Source organism: Rhipicephalus microplus, unplaced genomic scaffold (assembly GCF_043290135.1).
Source record: "Rhipicephalus microplus isolate Deutch F79 unplaced genomic scaffold, USDA_Rmic scaffold_14, whole genome shotgun sequence".
Taxonomy (NCBI): domain Eukaryota; kingdom Metazoa; phylum Arthropoda; class Arachnida; order Ixodida; family Ixodidae; genus Rhipicephalus; species Rhipicephalus microplus.
In genome coordinates this window covers 22832771-22858400 of record NW_027464587.1, presented here as the reverse complement: position 1 = coordinate 22858400, position 25630 = coordinate 22832771, and the positions used below count along the sequence as shown (strand labels likewise).

At 45.2% G+C, this 25630-nt stretch overlaps 1 protein-coding gene across 2 annotated transcripts in view; it reads left to right on the top strand.

The window, feature by feature from the left end:
• Positions 1-3641: 3641 nt before the first annotated feature.
• Dph2 (Diphthamide biosynthesis 2) overlaps positions 3642-25630 on the top strand; it is a 126804-nt gene continuing 104815 nt past the window's right edge. Inside the window, exon 1 of one of the 2 annotated variants that reach the window (XM_075882921.1) lies at positions 3642-4004. In XM_075882921.1, the coding sequence (XP_075739036.1) occupies positions 3846-4004 (159 nt within the window). In that variant the 5' untranslated portion in view covers positions 3642-3845. The remainder of the gene's footprint in view (positions 4005-25630) is intronic. The other variant, XM_037432238.2, reaches the window with a different exon arrangement.

Below are 25630 nucleotides of genomic sequence, written 5' to 3'. Positions count from 1 at the left end.
ATCCTTTCCTTGGCAATTTCCTGCTTAAAAGTTCGATAGATCTCTAGTGCGGACTTCTTAATCATGCCCTTTCTCCACATGTCAGTCTCCGTTTCCTTCACTTTTTTCTTAACCGATAGTTCTTTTTGGTTTGGCCACCTGCTGTTTTCTAAGTATTTACCAGTCAACTTCCTGGTTCGCTTCCTCCATTTTGTATCGACGTTCTTCATGTACAAGTAGCTGAAAACCTTCCTAGCCCAACGCTCTTCCCCCATTTCTCTCAATCGCTTCTCAAATTTTATCTTGCTGCTAGCTTCCCTGCCCTCAAATGATGTCCATCCCATATCACCTTGTACTCCCTGATTTGGTGTATTCCCGTGAGCTCCTAAAGCAAGCCTACCTATTCCACGTTGCCTAATTTCTAATCTTGCTTGAACTTCTGATCTCATGCACAAGACCGCATTGCTGAACGTCAGCCCAGGAACCATGACCCCTTTCCATATTCCTCTCACAACATCATACCTATTGTAATTCCACAGTGCCCTATTTTTCATGACTGCTGCATTCCTGTTACCTTTAGTCGTCACGTATATTTCGTGTTCCCTCAGATACTCGGTCCCATTGCTTATCCATTCGCCCAGATATTTGTATTTATCTGTTATCTCTAGCGTGACCTCCTGTATTCTAAGCTCACTACCTTCGTTGTCATTGAAAATCATGACTGCTGATTTTTCCCTACTGAATCTAAAATCCAACCTATCTCCCTCATTACCGCAGATGTCCATCAATCTCTGCAAATCTTCCTTGTTGTTGGCCATTAGCACTATATCATCTGCGTACATTAATGCTGGTAGTGCCTGATCAATAAGTTTTCCTAGTTTGACTAAAGAGAGGTTGAAGCCCAGTCCACTTCCCTCTAATTTTGCCTCTAATCCTTGTAGGTACATCATGAATAATAAGGGTGACAGGGGGCACCCCTGCCTAAGCCCCCGTTTTACCTCTGCAGGCTTGGATACCTGTTTTCCCCACTTTATAACTACCTTGTTACCTTTATAGACACCCTTTAAAAGATTAGTGACTACATGTTCCACGCCTAGGGTGTCCAGTATTCCCCACAATTCCTCTTGAACCACGCTATCGTACGCTCCCTTGATATCCAAAAATGCTAGCCACAGGGGCCTGTGTTCTTTTTCTGCTATTTCGATGCACTGCGTCAGTGAGAACAGATTGTCTTCCAACCTCCTGTGTTTCCGAAACCCATTCTGCAGTTCCCCCAGCACCCCCTCATCCTCTATCCACGCCTGCAGTCTTTCCTTTATAATCTGCATCGCCAGCCTGTAGACAACTGATGTCACTGTTATAGGACGGTAGTTGTTTATGTCAGCTTTGTCCCCCTTTCCTTTATAGATCATGCTCATCCTGCTAAGTTTCCATCCATCGGGAACTTCGCCATCGATTATTATTGTACTCACTGCCTCCCTCAAAGCCTGCTCAGACTTCGGACCTAATGTTTTTATCAGCCTAATTGGAATGCCATCTGGGCCTGTTGATGTACTACTAGGAACCCTTTTCTCAGCCCTTTCCCACTCTTGTTGTGAAAAAGGTGACGCTGCGAACCGCGCCGTCTCTCGGCGTCGACATGAAGTGAGTCACCCACCGCCGCCTGTGAGCACACTGCTCCTAATCTAGTACACTGTACCATCACCCTTCCTCCGTGATTCCCATAGTACAGTGCACTAGAGGGGGGCTTTGGGTAGTGTGTTCAGGAGCCGCGCGCGCCATTCATAGCAACAAAGCGGCGAATGTAGAAAGTCTCGGATGCAGGCGACGGCGCTGGAGTCGCGTGGGCTGGCAGTAGCGGCTAGCCGCGGAACGGCGGCAGCGGCTTCCTCGGCGCGTAAACAGCTGTCGGTGTGCATGGGTGTCGTTTGGTTTTTTGAAGTTTGAGCAGAAATGGCGAAGCGGAAACGCCAACGCCACTGCTTTGCCCCGGGGTGCCAGACAGGATACAAGTGGACGAAAGGTCGGCAGCCGTCCCTGTTTTCTGTGCCAAAAGACGACGAGAAGCGAAAACTGTGGGAGTGCAACTTGCACCGGCAAGACAAGAGCCTGGACGAAACATGTGCCGTGTGTGAGCTTCATTTCGAGCCGTCGTGTATTATCCCAGACTATGTGCACGTTGTGAATGGAGAAGTGCGGATCCCGCGTGAGAAACCGGAGCTCGCCCCTGACGCGGTACTCACGGTATTGCCAAACGCTCCGGCGTATTTGTCAAAAAAAGCAACGCAGCCGCGACCGCCTAGGAAAAGGTTGAACAATGACGCCCCTTCCCCAGTCGCCACGAAGAGATCCAGAACTTGCGCCCATGAAGAAGCCGGCAATTTGGATTCAAGTAGTGTCTGCTCGACTGGTGTAATGTCAGAACCTGTGCCCACTGTTTGCGGGGCATCATCCGCTCCCAAATATCTACTGGCCCTTAATGTGCCCTCCATATATTGGAGTTGCCATCGTGTGGCTCATCGCACATTTCCTCTCTACTGCAAGCTGAAAATGGATGGAAATGAAATTGCATCAGAGAGAGTAGTTATCTTTTCACACGACGGCGAGGATAACCAGCCCGGCGTCGCCTACACTGCCTACCTCTGGGTTCGAATGGCAGAAAAGGGACACGTCGCTGGACCTGAAGAAGCCGAGGATGTTCTACGAAACGTTGACTCATACGCTGCGTGCAAAGGTGCCTTGTCAACAAAAAGCATGCAAAAGTGTGACCTGACAAGAGGACTGCAGGAGCAAGTGACTGCCCACGAAGGCACCTATTTCAGCAAGCGCTGCGTAGGAAAAGGGCCATCAGAAGGTACGATTCATTGTTGCTAATTGGTTATGTGAATTATTGATTAATTGCTTAAGCTTTCAGCATCAAATATGTTAGTCTAGATGAGTGTACACTACGTCAGCAATGTCTCATTTTGTTACTGTGTTTTTGAGGTCAAGCATGCATCTCTTGCAAATACCTCAGAAAGGCCCTTTTGACGAGGCAGTCAAGGCTCAAGAGGTCAGTCAGGAGGCATGTCGTAAGCACTTCTCAGAAGCTCCGTTCAGCCAGGCAAAAGATCAGGAGGCTGTCGTCTCGATCAGGAGACAGTATCGGCTGCTCGCAGCATGAAGATGACCTCACAACTGAACTAATCAAGTTTTATGTTCTGACAAGACTTCATTTTTATGTGAGAGGACTGAATCAGTCACGAGCAGATCGCAGGAAGAAGAAACTGCACGGGAAGATCAGTCGTTGCTCATGAGTGTATTGCTTTACCTGTGAAATGAAAAGTTCGCATTGGTTACGAGGACCTTGCTTTTTTTTTTTTTTTTGCGCCATCTCAGCTTGTAGTCGCGCTAACAGCTAACTTTTGTTTGCGGGGTTTAATAGTTAATTGCTTAGCGGTAGCTGGTCGGAGTTTTTTTCCCCAAACCGGGGAGAGCCATTTTTAACGAAAATCAGTTGAATAGTAATTGCTGCGCAAATTCGCCGCGGTTCGCATAGCCGCCCGAGGTCGGCCGCCGCCAACGCGTATGGTTGATGCAGCCGTTGCGCCACCTCGCGGCGTCGACGCGTAACGCGTCAGCCGACAACCTTTCCTGCGCACACTACCCAAAAGCCCTCTAGTGCACTGTACCCATAGATGCTGTACGATCGCAGCGCCAAAGATCCCTCTAGTTAATTTTAGGAGTTCGTGTACAAAACACGTGTTTTTGTGTACATTCACAAAATGGTGTCTTTTGGGACTTGTGTGCTGTGAACTGGATTTATGTAGGTACGTTTTGTGAGTGTGTGTGTACCTGAACATTTCGTGGCAACTTGACTTGAAGTCATGGCATTGGCCTTCAGCAGCAGTGATCAAGCCGCCATCGATCGCACCGTCGTTCTGTCTGCCGACGACGTCAAACCGGCGGCTGACGATAGGCAAATCGAGTGCCAGTACGAAGTGAAGCGTACTGTAGCCTGGATCTGCGAAAACGGCTTCAAGAAGGTAACAATTTCTTTCTCTTGAAGTGAGTGGGTTGTGATCAGCGGCGATCCCTGTTCACTGAGACTCGAAGTTCGAAATTATAACTTCGTATGCGTGGTTCGTCGTATGACAGTTCTTTCCGCACGCTTGGGCAGCACCGTGGAAATTAGCCACGACGCGTGATGTGTGGACTTAATCAGCTGCATACACCCTTTTTCAGGCTAAACAAGTACTTGTTGCAGTACGAGAGAGTGTTTGCTGACGGGCACATATGTAGCGCTGAAGCACACTCTCAAAAGAAACAGAGCAGGAGCTGGCACAGTTAAGCTGTCGAGGCTTTCATACCCGGGGGCCGTCGTAGATTGGAAAAGCGCACGTGCCACTGGTGCTTCCGGCTCCCACCATTCGCCACTACTACTACTCCCCATTTTCAATCACTTCTACTTCATTAAACTTGTGTAGGCAATGACTTATTTGTTAGCCAAAAGCTTTGCTAGTATCCGCTACGCGCAGCTGGTTCAATCTATACTACGGTATTTGTCCGTGAGCCCCTTTAGCATGCGCTGGGTTCCCAATGCGTCCCTAAAAGAAGTAAAAAAATACATTTGTTAGGAACCAAGCTCGTTATGGTCGAGGCGTTGGCGTTGTGCGCCGTAACCGCTGCCGACCGTGATGATCACGAACAGCGACGGGCTTATTAAGTAGATGAGGTCTCGATAAGCTTTCCGAAGCGTTTCGTATGACTGGTAACAACAGCGCCATCATCATTGCGCGCCGTAGCCGTCGCTAGTGACGATGACGATAAAGAACACATTCTCTTTCTGCCATCAAGGCACAGCACATGCAAGTTACCCACTACACGTCATGGTGATGACAATGAAGAACAAGACAAGCACATTCCAGACCAAAAATTTGGTCTGGAAGGAAGGAAAGAAGTGCCTGGAAACTGTGGCACACACCCACGCTGGGGGATTGGCCAAGAACCGGGTAGTTCTGACTAAATACTAGTAATTTGTTAGCTCACAGTTTTTAAACTATAGAAAAGGGCAAAAATTAAATGAGAAATATACAATTAGAAATAATGAATATACAAAACGAAGCAGATGGTTTGACCAACAACAATAAGTAAATAAATGAATAAAGAAATTGGAAAAAAATGGGTAATTTAGGAGTAATAATAGGTTCTACAGTCTGAATCTTTTTGAAGCTTTGATAAACTTCTGCAAGGCATCGGCAACTTTCCCGTCAGTGAATCCAAGAGACAAAGCCCCGAAAGAGTACATTTGGAGTGGTCAGCTCCAATCCTACGAGATGGAAGACTGCATCTAATGTGGTTTCGTGCAATGCAGCCTATTTTTTTACAATATATCAGATAATGTTCCGACGTCTCAGAGACTCCACAAAACCAACAATAAGGGGAAGCAGCCAGACCAGCTCTGTGTTAATAAAAATTTAGATATGGAGTATGACACCTCAGCCTTGTGACTGCGACTTCAACTGTACGCGTGTCACACAATTTACTGTTCCAACGAAAATTTTAATGTGTTTATTATGGATGACAAAAATTTCTTCTAACATAATTTTTCTTCTAAATCCAACCCCTACAATGAATTTAGATGCTGGAAGTATGTGAATAACTGGGCCATTTAATGATGACTTAGCTAATTCATCCGCCATTTCATTGAGGAAAATTTCCTTATGCCCTGGTACCCAAACCAATTCAACCAACTGTATATATGGTGGAACTAATGATTTAAAAGTCCCCAGCATGTGGGAGCTGTCATTTGCAGTGAGAGAAGAACACACCGACAGCGAATCAGTTAAAATTATTGCCGAACTAGTTGGTGCAATTAATTTGCGGAGAATCAAAATTATCGCAAAAAACTCTGCTACGAAAATGGGTACAAAATCTGAAATGCGTAGAGAAAATGACCAATCTAGAGTAGGAGCAAATATCCCAATTCAAAATTTTTTTTAATTTTGCAATGCATCTGTCGCAGTGACTGACCTTATCGATGGATGAACCAGATAATCACTCAGAATAGAACTTGAAGTGAGGTTCAAGATTAGTTTCACTTGTATTGGAAAAATTTTGTCAAACTGTATTTCAATGGAGCTGTTGCTGTCGCTGATCGGAAATACGGCACTTATTTAGACATTTAAGTTGTCAAGGAAGCTCTGTATATGGAGAACTTGATGTGTGTGAAATCTTGGCCAATATGCTTTAAAGAACAATTCAGGTTGGGAGATAAAAACTGTTTCAAAATGCCTTGCTGAGGACTCATAGAGTTTTAAAAAATATGGTACCGCCATTAATTTGAAACATGAATCAAGTGATGGGAGTCTAGTTCCACATACAAGATTGTATGAAACTGGTTACAAAATGGTTACAAATTTAGGAAGACCTAATCAAAGGCGCAACGCTTGCCTCTCAAGCATTACAAGCGAGTGAAGCTTATAAGCAGGAGCGCCAGCGTATACTATGCATCCAAATTCCAGCACCAGTCGAACGTACATGCAGCATATTGAGAAAAGGGTTTGCCTTCGCATGACAAATCGACTATGACTAATCTTGCGTAACAAACCGACCTCTTGAACACCCTTTACTGATATGTATTCGGTGTGTTCCTTCCAAGACGAGGAGCGATTGTATAGCACACCATGGTATTTTATTTGCTCAACTTGTGGAATACACTCTACATGATAATAAAGAGAAATGTGGATGGGGTCTTTCAAAGGAAATGGCAGTATGGAGCATTTTCGCACATTCAGATGCAGGTGTATTTCATTAGGCCACCCTTCTAGAGCTGATAAGTATGACTGTAGCACCTAATATAGATTGTGAATATTGTCGGCCGCAGCGAAAAATGCGATGTCATCCGCATAAACATGTGTATACGTTCTGATTTCGTGGTATAGAACTCATTAGTATATTAAATAATACAGGAGAAAGGACTGCCCGTTGTAGAACACCTCGTGTTTGCGCATACGTAGACGAAGAAATACTGCTTTGGGAACAAAAGAATGTCTGATTACACGAAAATTCCTCAATCCATGCCGTAATGTAATTTGGAAGCTTCATGTTGTGCAACTGCTTATCTAAAACTGCATGCTCAACGCTGTCATACGCTTTTGCGATGTCCAACGTTACTAATGCGGCATACTTTCTTTCACGACGAGCTAACCCAATCCGACTCTTAAAATCTATATGTGCATGCCATATCGAGCACCTTGATCTGAAGCCAATTTGAGACAGATTTGGAATATTTTTCTCAATAATGAACTTTATTATCAGATGTTTAACACTCGCTCAATCAGTTTCACAAAATTGGAGGTTAGCCCAATGGGCCTAATGTTGTCAATTTCATATCCTTTATCTGGTTTTTTAAGCAGTGCTATCACCTTAGCTATTTTTCAAGCTGAAGGGAGCCATGCCAATCTTATTGAGTAGTTGATAAACCTCCAATAAAATCTCTCGATATTCTTCATTTAGCAATTTTAACATGGCCGACGTGACTCCATCAGGGCCCGGAGCTACTGATGGAATGCTATCTACTATCTCTGTTAATTCATAACTGGAAATTTCAATGAATTCGTTGTCACATGGGGTGTGCTTTGGCGGTGAGGATAACCATGAAGGCACAGTGCATGCAAGGTACCCACTATACTTCATGGTGATGACAATAGAGAACAGGGGCATTCCAGACCACACATTTTCTTTCTGCCATCAAGGCACAGCACAAGCAAGGTACGCACTATTCGCAACTTTCACGACCTATTCGCCCCTAGGTCGAGCGGAGTCGTCGCCTGGTGGCCACTGGCTGAAGCGCACCTAGTGTGGATTGCTCCCAGCGTCGTCTGCTATCCACATAGGCTAGCACGTGCGCATACATCTTGCTCGCGCTCAAAGGGCGGTTTGTCTCACGCTGTTAGCGCAAGAGTAACTGCTTGTATGTTTGCCTAGCACTGTCTACAGAAGCATTTGGCCTTACTTGCCTGTATATGTACCGCAATAAGATGAGGTCGAGCTTTTGGCGAAAGTGATGTGTATCGTTGTCGTAGCCTATCTTCGCCAGGATCATGTCAGTGTAAGTGCCGCTTTTTAGCTGAAGCCCATCGTAAAGTGCACTTGGGGTCACCCCAAACATGAGGAATAATAAATATTGTGTGAATGCAAGGTTTTAGCGACTCAAAGATAAAGTTATGCATTGTTGTTAGGTGTATTGTGGCTTTCTTGCTTATCGGTTTCTTGCGACGAGCCTTAATTGTGTTTGAGATAACCTTGTATTGTACGGTCCTAGTCTCTTGACACTGCTGTATAGTAAATTCTGACATTTGGCTACTTCAATTGAATGACATGGAGCTGATTAAACTTGAGTTGCCGTGCGCAATTTTAGCATTGGGCAATATATTTATACAGACAGACCCGTGTTCTTATCAAAGGTGAACCCTTGGCAGAAGTCTGTCTGGTTGCAATAGAAATGAGGCAATGATAAAACTCTAACCAAAAATTGTGTTCAGAAAACTAACATTTCAAAGCCAGACCAAGCGCTGACTCAAGCATTGTAGTACAATTTTTGGTTGGAGTTTCCTGATTGCCTCACCCTTGTTTTTATATTTGGGTTCGCTTAAAAGAGGCTAGATTGTCAAAATTAATCCAGACAATTAATCCAGCCTCACATATGTCGTAAAATTTCAAGGAGAACCTCACTTTTTTTTTTTTCACATTATCTTGAGCGCTTTTGGGGCATTGTGCTAGGCAGACGGAAGAGTGGACACACATTCGCTTGAAAAAAAAAAAAACTTTGTTCCTTCGATTAATCAAACCTTTCCATCACTTTGATGCAGATAATCAATATAAGAAAGCTGCGGGCTGAAATATTACCTTTTTATACTGTTATAGGAGTAAGAACAAGTGCGCTTAAGTGCTGTAAATCACGTAGCTTTCCTGAATAAACTTACCGACTGTCCTATGTTTATTCTATGAAGAAATGATTAAGACGAATAGGCGGAATAAGTAATCGCTGTATTTTTAGGTTCATCGCCCAAAAATATCGAATTTCTTCCTTTTTTGAGGGGGGGGGGGGGGGGTGAGGGGATTGGTAAATATGACCAGTGTGCATTAAGAATGAATTCAGTTATGCTTAGCAGTGCATAGTAGACAGGACACAAGCTCAGCACCTAAGATAAAGATACAAAAAACATGACACACTGCAGTGCGAAAGTGCAGACAGTCGCCAAGCGTGAACATCTCTTTAATGGCGGACTGCATTTCTGTCACAAGTAAAAGTAAGCTTTGTGCATCCATTAAGCAATGAATGGCTTATTAATTATGACTGGGCAGCAGTCAATGCGTTTTATTCGCCGACAATCGGCTCACAGTGCTCAGAAAACGTGCCGTTGCGTGCATTGGCATGTTCCCTCACCGTCACTGCACGCTAGCACAGTGACGGTGCTGCCCCCTGTAGCCCGATCTCAGGTCGAATAGGTGGCGCGACTGTACATCCAAGATGGCTGTCGCTGAGATGATCGTCCCAAAAGAGACGGTACCGTAAAGTACACTTTTAACGAAGACTGCAATTTCTCGTGCTTCGGTGGTCCTCCGATTTATGGTTTGAAAAAGTAGGGGAGCGCTAACATAACATATCTAAGTAAATAAACGCTGGGTAGCACGTTGGGTATAGATAAATATGTGCTAAATTATAAATAATACACACACGTGCACTCTTTACTAGGCGTTGCATGTAATGCTTGGTGTCATGTGGGGAAGGTATTGTAATGGGAGTCTCAGTACAAATTTCTCAGTAATGTCAGAAACATTTTTGGAGACGTGCTCTGTCTTACAGTTTTGCTTGCATTGTATTCTGCGCAATGCTTGTTCAGCCACCTAAAAGCTCGAAGCAGAGTAAGCTGACGAAAAAAAAGTTATTTTTCAATGCCGAAGCACAAGAACCATGTCATATTACCGACAATATGATTTTAGGGTGCTTTATTGACTAAAATAACAACAGAATATCAAGAGACTGAATTCAGAAAGCAGCACGAACAAAACCAGTGGTAATATACAATTTTCCCGTTTACGAGGGAACATTCCCGTTACTATTCTATGTTTCGGTGTTTGGGAAGTACAAAAAATAGCACGGTACGGGACAGAAATGACAAAAAAAAGCATCATCAGCAAGTAAAACCGAACACAAATTGCTGAAGATCTGAAGGTCATGGAGGCAGTTTGCAGACGTCTCAGATGTGTAATGATGCGTTGAGCTTCTTGAAACCGGTCCTTTCATTTTATTCTAGAGGCGGAATGCATTCCTAATTTAGTTATAGTTTTGTTTGCACAGTGACCGTGTTAAGCAGACGATCTAAGCCTGATAACTGTAAACCTGGAAATCGCTGTACTCGTACACAAAATGGGTGCTGCATACATTCACGGGCTTTAATTATTTGCCTGTTAGTTTTAACCTTCTTGAGCACTCATGGCGTTTTGGGGCCCTAATTCGAACAGGAAGAATGCTTTTCCTCACGGTGTATATAAGCTGTGAGCATCAAAGCTCACAATCAGTAGGATATTTCTTTCTACTTTTCCTTTAACTTGAGAAACTCAAATGATTACGCTATTATCGAGGCCGTTCACAATGTTCCAAAACGACGACAAACGCGGGAAAAGAAGCGGCAACAACTGCTGTTTGAAGCAGGTCTACAACTTCAATAATCTCAACTGCGCTTCCGGCCGCCACCGCACAGCGGCACGCGCACCACAGCACCTGGAAGTTGCGAATACGTTATGATGATGACAATGAAGAAGAAGACAGACATGTTCCAGACCACACATTCTCTTTCTGCCATCAAGGCCCAGCACATGCAAGGTAGCCACTATACATCATAGTTATGACAATTAAGAACAAGAAAAGCATGTTCCAGGTGACACATTTTTTTTTTTTACCATGAAGGCTCAGTACATGCAAGGTACCCACTATACATCATGGTGATGACAATGAAGAACAAGACAAGCACGTTCCATATCACACATTCTCTTTCTGCCATCAAGGCAGAGCACATGTAAGGTAGCCGCTATACATTATGGTGATGACGATGAAGAACATGGAAAGCACGTTCCAGATGACACATTTTTTTTCTGCCATGAAGGCACAGTACATGCAAAGTACCCACTATACGTCATGGTGATGACACTGAAGAACAAGACAAGCACGTTCCAAACCACACATTCTTTTCCTGACATCAAGGCACAGTACATGCAAGGTAGCCTCTATACATTATGGTGATGACGATGAAGAACAAGAAAAGCACGTTCCACACTGTGCACAAACCGGCGACACACTGCGCACAAACTTACGTAGCCTGCATGACTCGGCCGCATGCTGCAACGCGCGTCCGATAATGGACAGCGCCACCGCTCTTACCAGAAACTGGCGTCACCACAGGTGGCTATATAAACCAAGTTACTAAGCTTGGTTTCATGATTATTTCTCTAACCGTTCGGGTGCAGCATCGGCACGCTTGCCCAGCTGTTGCTACAACGTTAATAAACATTGTTACGTTTTATGTTGGGATCCATCCTTCACCGACTACCGCATCCCCCATCTGGCAAGAAGTTTTGCGTTAACTTTTGACAATGTCTAAATTGTCAGATTCTGCAGTGATTGGTCAAGGCCTTGTCTGACAAACGGCCAGGTGCGTAGTCAGAGACAAACATCACAAATTCGTTAGGGCTACAAACAACCAGTCCCGTGGCAGTATTGTGCTTCTTGTTCAAGGAATATGTCTCACTTTGAACGCGAAAAGATGACGGCATTTCAATGAAGATCTCTTTGCAGTCCAGGATACCGTCCACAGTGTTGAATCCCTTGGAAAGGAAGGCTTGTGGGCGATACTTGTCACACAGGTCTGATGGCATCCATATGGGCACCTGTATCATGCGATAAAAAAATCATCATTCTACGGAATCATTTTTCTGTGGATAACACCAAGCAAAATATAAAGCATCATAAGTATTCATTTATATCCAATTTAAAATATGCCTTAAAATTGAATTTGTGAGAAGCCACGACATGCAACTTGCCCAACTGCTGCTCTTGTGAATAGAATCTCGGAAAGTCAGTCTGCGTTTTAATTTTGAAGCAGTTCAACAAAGAGGCACAGAGAAGTGAAGACAAGTTATTGTACAAGTGCCAACAGTTGTACAATAAACACACAAGATTACTTACCGTTGAAGTATTCACTGTGCATACTTGAATATGGAATGATGCATATTGTTTATGGCATGTTTGCAATAAGCCTTATTTCCCAAATAATTCATATATTGGCACATATTCATTTTGTATATAATTTTGCATAATTTTGCACTAACGCTTCAGTTAAAAGAGGGCTGGTGTCATCCCTCCTTTTTACATTTGTGGTCTGCCTCGGTGGTACAGTGGTTATGGTGCTCGGCTGCTCACTCAAAGGTCGCAGGTTCGATCTCGGCCACAGCGGTCGCACTTTGGTGGAGGCGAAATGGTGGAGGCTCGTGTATTGTCCAATGTCAGTGCACGTTAAAGCACACCAGGTGGTCCAAAAACCTTCACTATGGCGTCTCTCATAATTATATGATGGTTGGGATGTAAAACCCCAAATATTATCATCATTGTTGTACATTTGTGACACTGCTGCATCATTACACTTGCATGATTACTGGAGACGGGATTGTAGGCAAATGCCTATTTTGTTTTTTGCGTTCCTATCGTCTCATTTTGATATATGAGCATGAATTAGAGGTTAAAAAGGGCTTTTATGGTATTTTTATAATGCCTAGAAATGCCTATTTTAGGTGTTTGTGCCTAAATGTCTATAAGTGCCTATAAATGCATCTTTTTCAGACGTCTCTATGAGCTCTATTTAAGCCCAAATTTTGTTTTCGAGCGAACTTTGAAACTGTTATTCATGTAAAAAAGGCAACATTGATATGTCCAAATACCATGAGGTTCAAACGACCACTAACCGCAAAAAAAAAGGCACTCTCTGGCCACCATACGCGAGCGATTGGATGAGGAGCATGAGGAGTGCAAAAGACTATTTCTGCAGCCATAACTGGAAGCAGCATTTGCAGGGGATCGAGAAGAGACAATTAAAGATGGGATTAAGAGGGACGTCTATGGCCGAGGCCTTCTTCTACAGACAGCTGTCCAGTGTTCTGATGAATCTGAAGGACAGCAGGTTTTTCTGTGCAGCTGCGGGTAGGTGGAGAATGAATGAAAAACCATGGAGGGCCACTCTTGGAATGCTCATGTTGATTCAGTGGTAGCAAAGGCCGCCATATTGTTATACTCTATACATCGGAGCCTGAGACAGGCGCCGGCATGCTGACAATCAACGGTGTATTTAGCATACATTCACTTTATGACTGAATACACTTGTGCCGTAAGAGATCCCTTGGAACATCTTTAAGTGACAAACATGATAAAATACAGAAAAGGGCTGCAAAGTTTTTTCTAAACTATTACTCAAAAACTGACAGCTGTACCAAAATATGAAAAATGCACTAGTATGAAAAGTGCTATCATCGCGTCGAATGAAACTGCGGTTAAAGTTCCTGTGTCTAGTATTTCAAGAGTAAAACTCGTATTAGAAAATTATTGTATATGAACAGTCCTCTTCACGTAATGGCAATTGCTCTAACTGTTTAGAATGTCATAACTGATCAAATTCGTTCTTTGTTAGTTTCATGACTGAATGAAATGGCCTATGAAGTGAACAAGTGGGCTGTATCAATGAAGGTGTGTTTTATCTGACATTGTAACCCATCTGCTGCAGCGCCTTTGGGAAAAAAATATGATGTGCACGTGGCTTTTGTTTTGTTTGTCATTTATTTTGTTTTGTATGTTATGTGGAAAATCTTTTTTCCTGACACATTAATGACATAGTCAATGCCATTTTTGCATTGGATGATATAGAAAGGCCCCTTCCATTGCATTAAAAGCTTGTTGAAGTCAGTCGGAAGCAGAATAAGAACCTTGTTGCCTGGGCATAATTTCTTAGCCTGACTTTTCTTATTGTAGTAGGTTTTCTGCTTGGCATGAGCATTTTCCAGCTGTTCATGGGTGATCTTGCATGTCTCTTCGAGACGATTGCGTAAATCGAAGACATAGGTGTAAGTCATTCGAGTTTCTTGATCTCACTCGTCCTCGGCCTCACTCGTTCATAGTTCTCTTAGAACATTTAGAGGTTGTCGTGATTAGATTCCTCACATAGCAAGGCGTGTGACGCGAGGAAGATGGAGACAGTGAGGAAAACAAAAGGAAGTTATATTGAACGAAAAAAAACTATTGCACATACAGTACTAAAGTCGTACACGCACGCGGTTCACAAATATAAGAAAATAAAGAGTCTCACAGTCTGAGCCGTAGCCCGGTGCCTTGAAGTGAGACCCGTTGCGTGCTCGGATGCAGTCGTCACTTGGGTGATCAGGTCAGCATACCGCTGTAGAGGGCAGCACCAGGTCTAGGCGTAGCCGAAAACTGTAAGCGACGTCGGCTCGGTGGACGTGATCAGCAGCTCCAGTCTTTCGAAGGCGCTCGCCATACCGGACATGTCCGCAGGACCACTCACCAGAACTCGTGCTTGGCCACGCCGACACGCCGTGCTCCGAGGACGTCAATAGCTCGGGGACAGGAACCTGGCCTTTCGAATCTCGCGCGTAGTTGCGGGTTCGCCCTAGGCTCCCTTGTGTCGTCTTGCCGGCGTCCGAACAGCTTCGTTCTCCGCGAGCGTCTCTTCTTCTTTTTTCAGTGGGCACGCTGCAATGCCCCTTCATTCTTCTCATCTTCCAGGTGATGTGGCGCCATCGTCTGCTATGCTCGCATTTTTTTAAGATACTACATCACATCCCCCCCCACTTAACAAAGTGCTTCCGGGAGAAGAACTTGAGGACGCTGGGGACACATTGGTTCGCAGACAAAAACACACACGTAAGCACCATTGCACACTATAGCAGTTCCGAGCCCCGCACACTCGGCACATTCGGTCACAAAAGTACACACCAGAAAAAAAAAGGAACAAGTCACAGAACTAAAGCGTCATGATACTTGTATCACGCTGTAAGGTTTATGTAATCTGCGCCTATGTTGTCTCTGCCTTTGATATACTCGACCGAAAAGTCGTACTCCATAAAAATGAGGCTCCACCGTAACACGCGGCTGTTCACATGCTTGGCTGACTCGATTTTCACAAGCGGTTTGGGGTCACCCTGTAGAATGAATGTGCGTCCAAATAGGTAGATGTGAAATTTCCGAACCGCCCACGTAAGAGCCAGGGCCGCTCGCTCCACTGTAGAGTAAGCAGCTTCGCGTGGTTGCAGTCTATGGCTTGCGTATGACAATGGGTGCAGTATTCCTTTCGTTGGAATGGAATGCATGGTAGCTCGTCGCCTTCGGTGTCATCCACCCGGCAAACAGCTGATGCTTCATGCGGTGGTGCAGGCGGCCGTTCCTCATACTTTTTCAGTAGGTTTATATGGAATAGCGTGCTTCTGGTACCGAGGTCAATTAAATAGTCGACATCATTTCTCTTCTCAAGGACATTAAGTGGTCCCTTCCACGTCAGAACCAATTTGTTGGTATCCGATGGAAGCAGAAGCAGAATCTTGTCTCCAGGGGATAATTGACGTGATCTGGCCTTTTGGTCATAATGCTTCTTTTGTACTATCTTCGCTTTCTGAAACTCCTCCTTGGCTAAACGGCAGGTGTCTTCAAGACGATTCCGCAGTTCAACTACATACCCGTAGGATGTTTTTACATCATCATCAAGATGATCGGCGGCCCATATTTCGTTCAATATCGCCAGGGGACCTCTGACGTAACGGCCGTAGATCAAGTCGAACGGGGAGAAGCCTAAGCTCGACTGGGGAACTTCGCGATAAGCGAAGAGTAAGGGCGCCAGGTACCGGTCCCATTTCTTCGGACACTCCTGACACATTCTTCTTATCATTTGTTTCAGGGTGCCGTTGAACCTCTCTACAAGGCCATTAGCCATGGAATGATATGGGGTTGTTGGCAATTCTCTGAAGGAGAGAAGTCGGCTTAGCTCCTTCATTAGGCGTGACGAGAATGACGTGCCTCTGTCACTGATTATCTCCCGTGGGACACCTACGCGAGAAAACATCTCCAGAAGTGCCTCAGCGACTTTCTCCGTCTCGATGCTCGGCAGTGCTACAGCATCGGGATAACGCGTTGCCATGTCCACCATTGTCAGTACGTACTTGTTTCCGCCCTCTGACATTTGTGATAATGGACCCACAATATGAATGGCTACTCTCTTGAACGGGGTGTCAATTATAGGAGTGTTGCCGAGAGGCACATGACCCACCAAGTGCTTGCGAATAGTTCTTTGACATATATCACATGATTTAACAAATCATGTGATGTCTGACTGAACCCCTGGCCAGTAAAACTATTCGAGTACCCGGTCTGTAGTCCATTTAATTCACTGATGGCCCGAAAGGATGCCTTCGTGGGCCATTTTCATAAGAAAATGTCGGAGGCACCTTGGTACCACAAGCTGATTCACCTGCCTCTTAGAGTGAAGGGTGTACTTGCGATAGAGGATTCCGTCCTTCGCGAAGAACAATATTTTAGCAAACCTTGTCTTGACCTCTTTGTTAACGGCTTCGAAGCATTTTCGCAGGTTGCTGTCTTCCTCCTGTTTGGTTCTAAAGTCCTGTGGGCCGATGTCTAAGGGGTTAATAGCTCCGGTCTTTCGAAGGCGCTCGCCGTACTGGAGATGTCCGCAGGACCACTCACCCAGAACTCGTGCTTCGCCACGCCGACATGCCGCGCCCCGAGGACGTCAATGGCTCGAGGACAGGAACCCGGTCTTTCGAACCTCGCGCGTAGTTGTGGGTTCACCCTAGGCTCTCTTGCGTCGTCTTGCCGGCGCCCGAACAGCTTCGTTCTTCACGAGCGTCTCTTCTTCATTTTTTAGTGGGCACGCTGCAATGCCCCTTCATTCTTCTCATCTTCCAGGTGATGTGGCGCTGTCGTCTGCTATGCTCGCATTTTTTTAAGCTACTACATCACAGAGGTCCTTGGACGTGGTGACCGTAAATGAGTTGGCACAGGGAAAACTCAAGTCCTCCCTGTGAGACTTCCCTATATGCAAAAAGCAGGGGTGCGAGGTATCTATCCCAAGATAGGGGCCTCTCTTGGCTCATTCTCTTGAGCATTGTCTTTAGGGTGCCATTAAACATCTCCACGGGACCATTCCTCCTTGCATGATAAAATGTTGTCTTTATTAGCTTCACAGAGAGAAGCCTGCTAACCTCTTTCATTAATTCGGAGATAAAACTTGCACCTTGGTCAGTGACCATTTCCTTTGGCAAACCAATATGGGAAAAGATCTCTATTAGTGCTTTTGAAAGTTGTACTGCATCGATTGTGGGCAGTGCTACAGCATCTCTGTACCGAGTCGCGAAGTCGGTAAGGGTCAGCACATATCTATTACCACGGTCCAATCTTGGAGAAAATAGGCCGAATAAATCAATGACGACCCTTTCAAGGGTGTCCTGATATGGGCATGTTGCCTAGTGGTGCGACATCACCTTTTCCTTTAGGTGTAGTCCTCTGGCACTTGCGCAAGACTTTATGAAGCGCTTCACGTCTTCGTTCAGGTCAGGCCAATAAAACTCTTGTAGTACCCGATTCGTGGTTGTTTTGATGCCCTGGTGTCCTGCCATGATGCTTCCATGAGCAATATCTAGGATGCCCTGCCGGAACACTTTTGGAGTAACGACCTGTTTAAAAGTTCTATCAATAACATGGCAGTAAAGACAACAAAGTGGTCCCTTATCTTCAATTATTGTGTAGCTCTGACCCTTCCCCAAGTTAAAGTCTCTCTTGAGCTTAGAGAATGTAGCCTTCAGAGTTGGGTTTTTTGCTGCTCCTCGACGACTTGAGTTCTTGTGGCATTAGTCAAAATTGAGATAGAGACATACAATGGGGTCATTTTGTCTCAACCTTGTTGTTCCGCTTTGGGTTTGATAACACTTGATGAAAAAGATGAAAGAGAGGGTTTGCCAGGTGACTTGGTCGCCTGCGCTTCCTTCCGGAACTCATCCACATAAGTACTAGACACCTGCTTCCAGTCAGAATCTGGATCGTATGGTCCTCTGACGCGTGGAAGATTTCCCAAGACAAGGTCATACAGTGGTCAATCCATGCAAGCCACTTTCAGCATCCCTGTGAAGTATAGTGTGTTGACTTGCACTACGGCTTCCGGGAGATGGCTATGGAACCGTCTAGTAGAACGATGCTTATACTTTTGCCCGTCAAACAAACATCAGGAACAAGTTTCCGTTGAACGATTTTCGTGTTGCATCCCGTATTGTGTAGTACCTGAACCTCCTTTCCTATCAGTACACCTTTGACTACTGGCATTCCATCGACCAGGAATTGTACGGCGTTCTGCAAGTTCTCTTCACTTTGGCGACGTGAGAAAGAAGTCTTCCCTCCTCGACGTCTAGATAGCTTTCTAGAACGAGGCTGGGCAGGTTCAGATTCAGTACGCGCGCAGGAAGAACTTGGTTTGTTGTCTCCTTGCTGATTTCGGCAAGTTTCTGCTATGTGTGCCGTTTTGCCACAAAGCTTGCACTTAAGCAACTTTTTGGGTGGAGTGCGGCAATCGGGAGCCAAATGACCAAAACTATTGCACAATATAACCTCGACTTGGGATTTTCGCGATGCTTCATTTGTCTTTACACCGAAATCTTTGTTCTCAGGACCTTTCTCAAGATTAGGCAAATTCTGTGCCTCAAGGAAGTGATCTGTCATGCTAGCGAGTTCCTCTAGCGATTTGCGTTCTCGCTCCTTTAATAAAAACTACTAGCCTTGGATGGCAACACCAGGAAAATTGCTCAGCAATGACAGCCTTCCAACCATCGAAGTTTTGGGCACGTTAGCCATGTCGATTAAATGGTCGAAATAGCTGGTGATTCTTGCTGCGAACTGTCGCCCAGTTTCACCATCTGCTGCTCATGCTTTCCTAAACTTCTGGTAGCCTTGAGCCGTGAACTGAAACCTCTGCAGTAGAGCTTTCTTCACCTTTTGGTAGTCAAGCAAATCGGCAGCAGTCATACGACCGATCACGGTGAGGGCGTCGCCAGTCAGGCACATGCGCACTGCAAGACCCTATTTTTTTGGCAACCAATCCTGCCCTGTCGCGATGCGCTCGAATGGCTGTAGATGCACGTGCAAATCATTGTGCTTCTTGTCGAATAAAGACTGTAGCTTATGGGGATTTAGGGGTGAGAATGTGCTCGGCATAGTCGACACGTCAGTCGCTGCTATTGGCATATTTGGAGCTCCTTGCTTTAGCTTTGCTTTGGCTTTAGCTTTTTCAGGATCTCGCATTTTCTCTCGTCAGCTTTTTTGGCTGCCTCTCGTTCTGCAGCGCGCTTATCTCCTAACTTGGCTTGTTGGGCCTCAATCCATTTGCTAAGTTCTGCACCCGAAAAACTTAGTTGTAGCCCTATAGCAGCGAGTTTCTCTAGGTCCATGGTAACGTATGAACGGGTCTGCACTCGAGTGAACTGTCCTCTTTTACTGTTTAACTGAGTGGATCCTGGCAGGCTCGCCAGTTTGTGATGTTATTAATAGGGCAGGACTGCTCCAGAAGAGACTTAACAGTACACCAGTGCACAAAGACACGTTCAAACTTCTATTAACACGAGCAAACATGCATTTAAATAGGGTTTGCGAGCTTTAGAAGCAATTTTCTTTAAGCGAAAAGTTCGCTCGCGATGTGAGTGACATGGGCGCCGGTCGCTCGTAGGCGGTGCGCCGCTTGCCTAGCTTGCTGTGTTCGACGTGGGCGTCGATCTTTTGAAAGCGGTGCACTACCTGGCTCGCTCGCTGTACTCGACGTAGTCGGTCGTCCCCTTGACCCGGCCTTTGCCGCGGCAGCAGCACTCAGCCACCTCGTCATGTCCCCGGCAGCACCCTAACTTTGTGCCAGCCGCTCGCCTACTACCTGAACTAGTCGCCCAGCCGGAAATGCAGTTTGCCTCGTTCGTCAGTTGCCCAGCCCCAGGAACAGCAGCCGGGACAACCATGTGACGCCTGGTCCCAGAGTCAGTCAGCCAGCCAGACTCCTGCTTCACCATGACCGCTGGTTGACCACGAGCCCGACCGTCCAGCACCGCCAAAGCTACGCGTCTCTCCCTCGCGAGGCTGCGCTTCACGAGCTGTTGCTATCTTCTTCGTTCACGCCACACGGCACAGACGCGCAGTCAGAAACGCACTGTGCCACCGCACGACACTTTCAGTTTCAGTTTCTCTCCCGCATACCACATTTATCACAATGACAATGAAGAATAAAACAAGCACGTTCCAGACTACACATTCAATTTCTGCCATGAAGGCACTGCAATGTACCCGCTGTACAAGACATCAGTGACCTGTATCAACGAGAAGAAACAAAAAAAAATGATATTGCTTAAGGTAGCACAAAGGTGCCAACAGTTGAACATAGGCATGCATTTCTGGTGCGATTTGCAGATTGCGAACTTTCGTTTTTTGTCCAGCATTGTGAGTGAAGTCTCCGCCGTTTAATCACCACTCTCCTGGTTCTATTTCATTTTGTCGTGGCTGGAAAGGGCAGCGTAGCAGCAAATAACCACAACACTGATACCCCAGACAGCAGTGGTCTGGTTCTTCATCGTACACTCTTCATGCCAGGTATAACCGCGTAGGACCAATTTCTCTCTTGTCGGTGAACACCTTATAGGGCCCATCACTAGCTTTGATGATTTCAAGCTCACAAGTTTGATAGATGCACTGGGCACTCAGGCCTGTTAAGATTTACAACTTTACGTGTCGCAGAAAAACATTTCATTTCTAATAAAATACACTTGTCCTTCTTGTGGGCGTATGCCCCAAGATGTAGGGAGTGAAGTAGAGCAAGGAATGCCGTTTTGCTTTCACATCGCTACTCTACGTTGGCATTGGTGCTCTGGCGTTGCTCACCATACACTCTTCATCGAAACTTCGTTAAATGCTAGCTATATCTAGAAAAAACACCAGATCGCTACTTTATGTTGACATTGGTGCTCTGGCGTCACTCACCGTACACTCTTCATCGAAACTTCATTAAATGTTAGCTATACATAGAAAAACAGACAAGAATTGTCCCGTCTCCTGATTATATTCTGCATTTCACACAGTACCTCATTAAGAGCATTGCACGCAACATTATCCTAGTTGGCATGTGTAATTTGTGTGTTCCGTTGTGTTGCATGAATGAGGAGTACTTTGGTTTGGGCTAGCTGCTTCATATCATAAAGGGTAAAGAAAGACAGCACTCTTTGTCTCTATGTCTTTCTTTTTCCTGTGTCTTTGCGCTGCTCTTTCAGAATGAGTGTAATGAATGGAAGCTGGAGAAAATAATAAAACAGGCAAATGAAATGTCAGCTTGTTATTATTTTTATTTTTATTTTCAGTGGCCATGAGGTGCTATACACTAATCGGCCCTCATTTCACGTTCATCGGGATGGACCAGTTACTAAGGTGCTCCGTTGCTGACCTGAATGTCGGGGGTTCGATTACGGCCACGCAGGTCGCAACTAGATTGAGGCAAAAAGGTAGATGCCTGCGTACTGCACAATGGGAGTGCAGTGCACGTTATAAAAAACACAACATAGTCAAAATTTCTGTAGACCTCCACTATGGCATCCCTCATAATTATAGGCTAATTTTTTCACGTAAAACCACATATAATACCACTACTACTACTAATATATATTATTACTACTATCACTACTATTACTACTACTACCCCATCGCGCTTGCATTCGTCTTCTCGTCGTTCCCACAACGTGCCTTTGCCAACCCTGATGATGCTTAGCTTGTGTTTGGTGCATCGTCTCTGGCCGCGTTTTCAGCAGAGTGGTGTCGTGTATCGCGGTTACGATACATGATCCATCCTAGCCTCTCCAAATGTACGCCCACTGACTGATCCATCCTACAGAAATGGTAATACATAACAAAGAATGCCGAAACGATACAACATCGATGGCGTGCGTGCACGAGTAGGCTGGGGCGCATGACCTTGCTTGCGCATGGTAATCTTGGTGTGTATGCATCATGTGATCCTCCAGCCCCGATACTGAAGAGAGCAGGGAAAGAATCAGGCTCACGATGGCTACGTGGGGCGAAAGGCAAGGGATTTAAGCTTGCCTCTTCGCATCATGGTTTTGTGGCTCGTAGCGGACCATTTTGAAAAATCACTGTGATGGAACGCTTTTCATTGGGCAAGCAAGAACTTCTAGAGTCTATCTACAACTTTTTTTGTCACCTAGAGAGGGGTGCTTAATAAATAAGTAAATTACAAACAAAATAAAAGCCGCGTGCACATCACATTTTTTACCTCAAGAAGCTGCAGCAGATGGGTTACAGTGTCAAAAAAATAAAAAAACAAAACACATTTTGATTGATACAACACACTAGTTCTTTTTGTAAGCCATTTCATTCAGTTATGAAACTAAAAAGCAAAAATAACATAAAAATGAGATTTGATACGACAATCTAAAATCGTAAAACAATTACTATTCCGTAAAGAAGACTGTTTAGGAACAATCACTTTCTAAAGTGAGTTTTACCATGAAATGTTAGACATAGAAGCTTTAACCGCAGTTCAATTCGACATAATGATAGTAATTCTAGTTCATGCATCATATTGGTACAGCCGTAATTTTTTTAGTAATGGCTTGAGACAAACCTTGCAGCCCTGTTCTGTATTTTTTCATGTTTGCCACTTAAAGACATATGCTGAGGGACCTCATACAGGACAAGCATATTCAGGTATAGGGTGAGTGTATGCTAAGTACACTGTTGATTGTGAACATACCAGTGCCTGTCTCAGGCTTTGCTGTACAAAGTATAACGATTTGGCGGCTTTTGCCACCACTGAATCAGCATGGGCATTCCATGATGGCCCTCCATGATTTTTCATTTGTTCTCCACCTGCCCGCGGCTGAACAGAAAAACCAGCTGTTCCTTTCCAGCCGCAACACCCAGGTTTTCCTGGTGATTGTTCAGTTCCTTTAGGACAATCGACAGCTGTCTGTAGAAGACGGTCGCCGCATCTTCCGCCATAGACACCACTCTTATTGTTATCCCATCTTTCTTCTTTCTCCTCATTCCCTGCATACGCTGAGACGTGCTTTTACTTAAGATTGCAGAAATAGCGTTTTTCGCACTCCTCATGCTCCTCCTCCAATCGCTCGCAGCATGTCAGCTCTGTGGTTTATGGTGGCCAGAGAGTGCCTTTTTACTGCGGTTGGCGATTGTTTTGCAGGCGTTGAATCTCATAGTGTGTGGAAATATCAATGTTGCCTTTTTTGCATGAATAATGAATTAAAACTACTCTTCAAAACAAAACTTGGGCTTCAATAGTGCTCATATAGGCACTAAATTCGAAAATAAGTATTTATAGGTACTTATGGGCACTTAGGCACCAACACCAAAAATAGGCATCTATAGGCACTATAAAAACACTATAAAAGCCCTTCTTAACTTCTAATTCATGCTCATATACCAAAATAGGAATAGGAACACGAGGAACAAAACAGGCACTTGTCTATAATCCGATTTGTAGTGATGACAATGAAGAACAAGGCAAGCACATTAAATCTTTTTTACAGGGAGTTACATATCTTAGGGACGCTTAGAGTAAGTGGCAGGTGCATTCAACACTAAAAGTTTGCCATTTTTACCAATAATTGTTGCGTGCAGGAAACAAACAAACAAGCACATTCCAGACCACACATTCTCTTTCTGCCATCGCAACGCAGCACATGCAATATACCCACTGTACATCATGGTGATGACAATAAAGAACAAGGCAAGCACGTTCCAAACCACACATTCGCTTTCTGCCATCAAGGCATAGTGCATGCAAGGTACCCACTGTACATAATGTGAATGGCAATGAAGAACAAGACAAGCATGTTCCACACCACACATTCGCTTTCTGCCATCAAGGCACAGTACATGCAAGGTACCCACTGTACTTCATGGTGATGACAATGTAGAACAAGGCAAGCATGTTAAATCTTTTTTACAGGAAGTGACATATCTTAGGGCACGCTTAGAGTATGTGCCAGGTGCATTCAATAATGAAGGTGTGTCTTTTTGTACCAATTTATTATTGCGTGCAGGAAACAAACAAACAAGCACATTCCAGACCACACATTCTCTTTCTGCCATCGAGGCACAGCACATGCAAGATACACACTCTAAGTCATGGTGATGATGCCCGCAGGGGCGCCTGCGCAAGTAGGTGTTTGGTGTGTAGCGACACCACGGACCCGAGCTAACGGGGGGGGGGGGGGGGGGGGTTTGACTCCCTCCCACGCCTAGCCGTGCGTGGCTTTGCCGTGTCCGGGGAAAAGGGGATCCTGGGAGTTGAGCCGACGCTGGGTGATTGGACCTTTAAGGCCCCCCGGCAGAGGCAACACACCCCTTTGGCCTCGGCTTCACGTAGACTACACCCCTGGGCTGACCCACCCAGGGGAAATCGGCAGTCGCCTCTTCCTTTCTCTCTCTCCCTCTATCTTCGTCTTTATCTCTCACTTTTTATCTGTCCTGTCCTCTAGTCTCTTCCGTTTACTTCCAAACTTCCTGGCGGCTAGGGTTAACCCTGTGCAAATAGCCTACCTTGGCCTAGGCGCATTGGGTTATAGTGGCGTTGTACGGCTGGTGTCTGCAGGTTTCAGCATCCGCAAACTTGTAGTGTCCCCTCGTTGGGCTCCGTGGTGGGTGGCCACCAACGCTGCTGAACAAAAATAAGACAGGCATGCATGGAGCATTCCCCCTAATGTCTGATCGTACCGGCTTAAAGCGGGTACGCACCGATGACAAAATTTTTTTCAGCCAGCCAAAAGAAACATTTCTCCACTTCCACATCATTCACTGCGAGAAAACTGGAAAGCAAGCCAGGACCGTATCACCATTCATAGTTGCCAGGTGTTTTATTGAAACTCTCGGGGCTCGATACAAAGTAACCAAAATGGCTAGCGGAGACCTTCTCCTCGAAATTCGGGACAAAGAACAATTCGTAAAGTTAGACAGCCTCTCAATGTTTGGTGGCGTTCCGATCACCGTAACACCACACAGATCTATGAACATAACTTGCGGAGTGGTATCTGACGCAGACTTACTTGACCTGACCTTTTGGAGGGCTGGAAGAGCCAAAATGTCACTAATGTACAGAGAATTATCATCAGAAGAGATAATAACGAAACACCGACGAAACACTTGATACTCACGTTTGCATCCAGTCAACTACCAGAATCTATTCAAACAGGGTACACGAAGACATCTATCAGGCCGTACATTCCAAACCCTCGTCGTTGCTTCCAATGCCAGAGGTATGGCCATGGCTCTAAAACCTGTCGTGCTCGCCAGACTTTTGCACAATGTGGAGTCCTAGGCCACGTGTCTGGAAACTGCAAACAACTGCCACACTCTGTAAACTGCGAAGGAAACCATGCCGCGTATTCACGCTCCTGCACATACTGAAAAAAAGAAAAAGAAATAATTACATTGAAGATGAAGGAGAACATTTCATTTAAGGAAGCACGGCGAAGAGTCGCACCATTC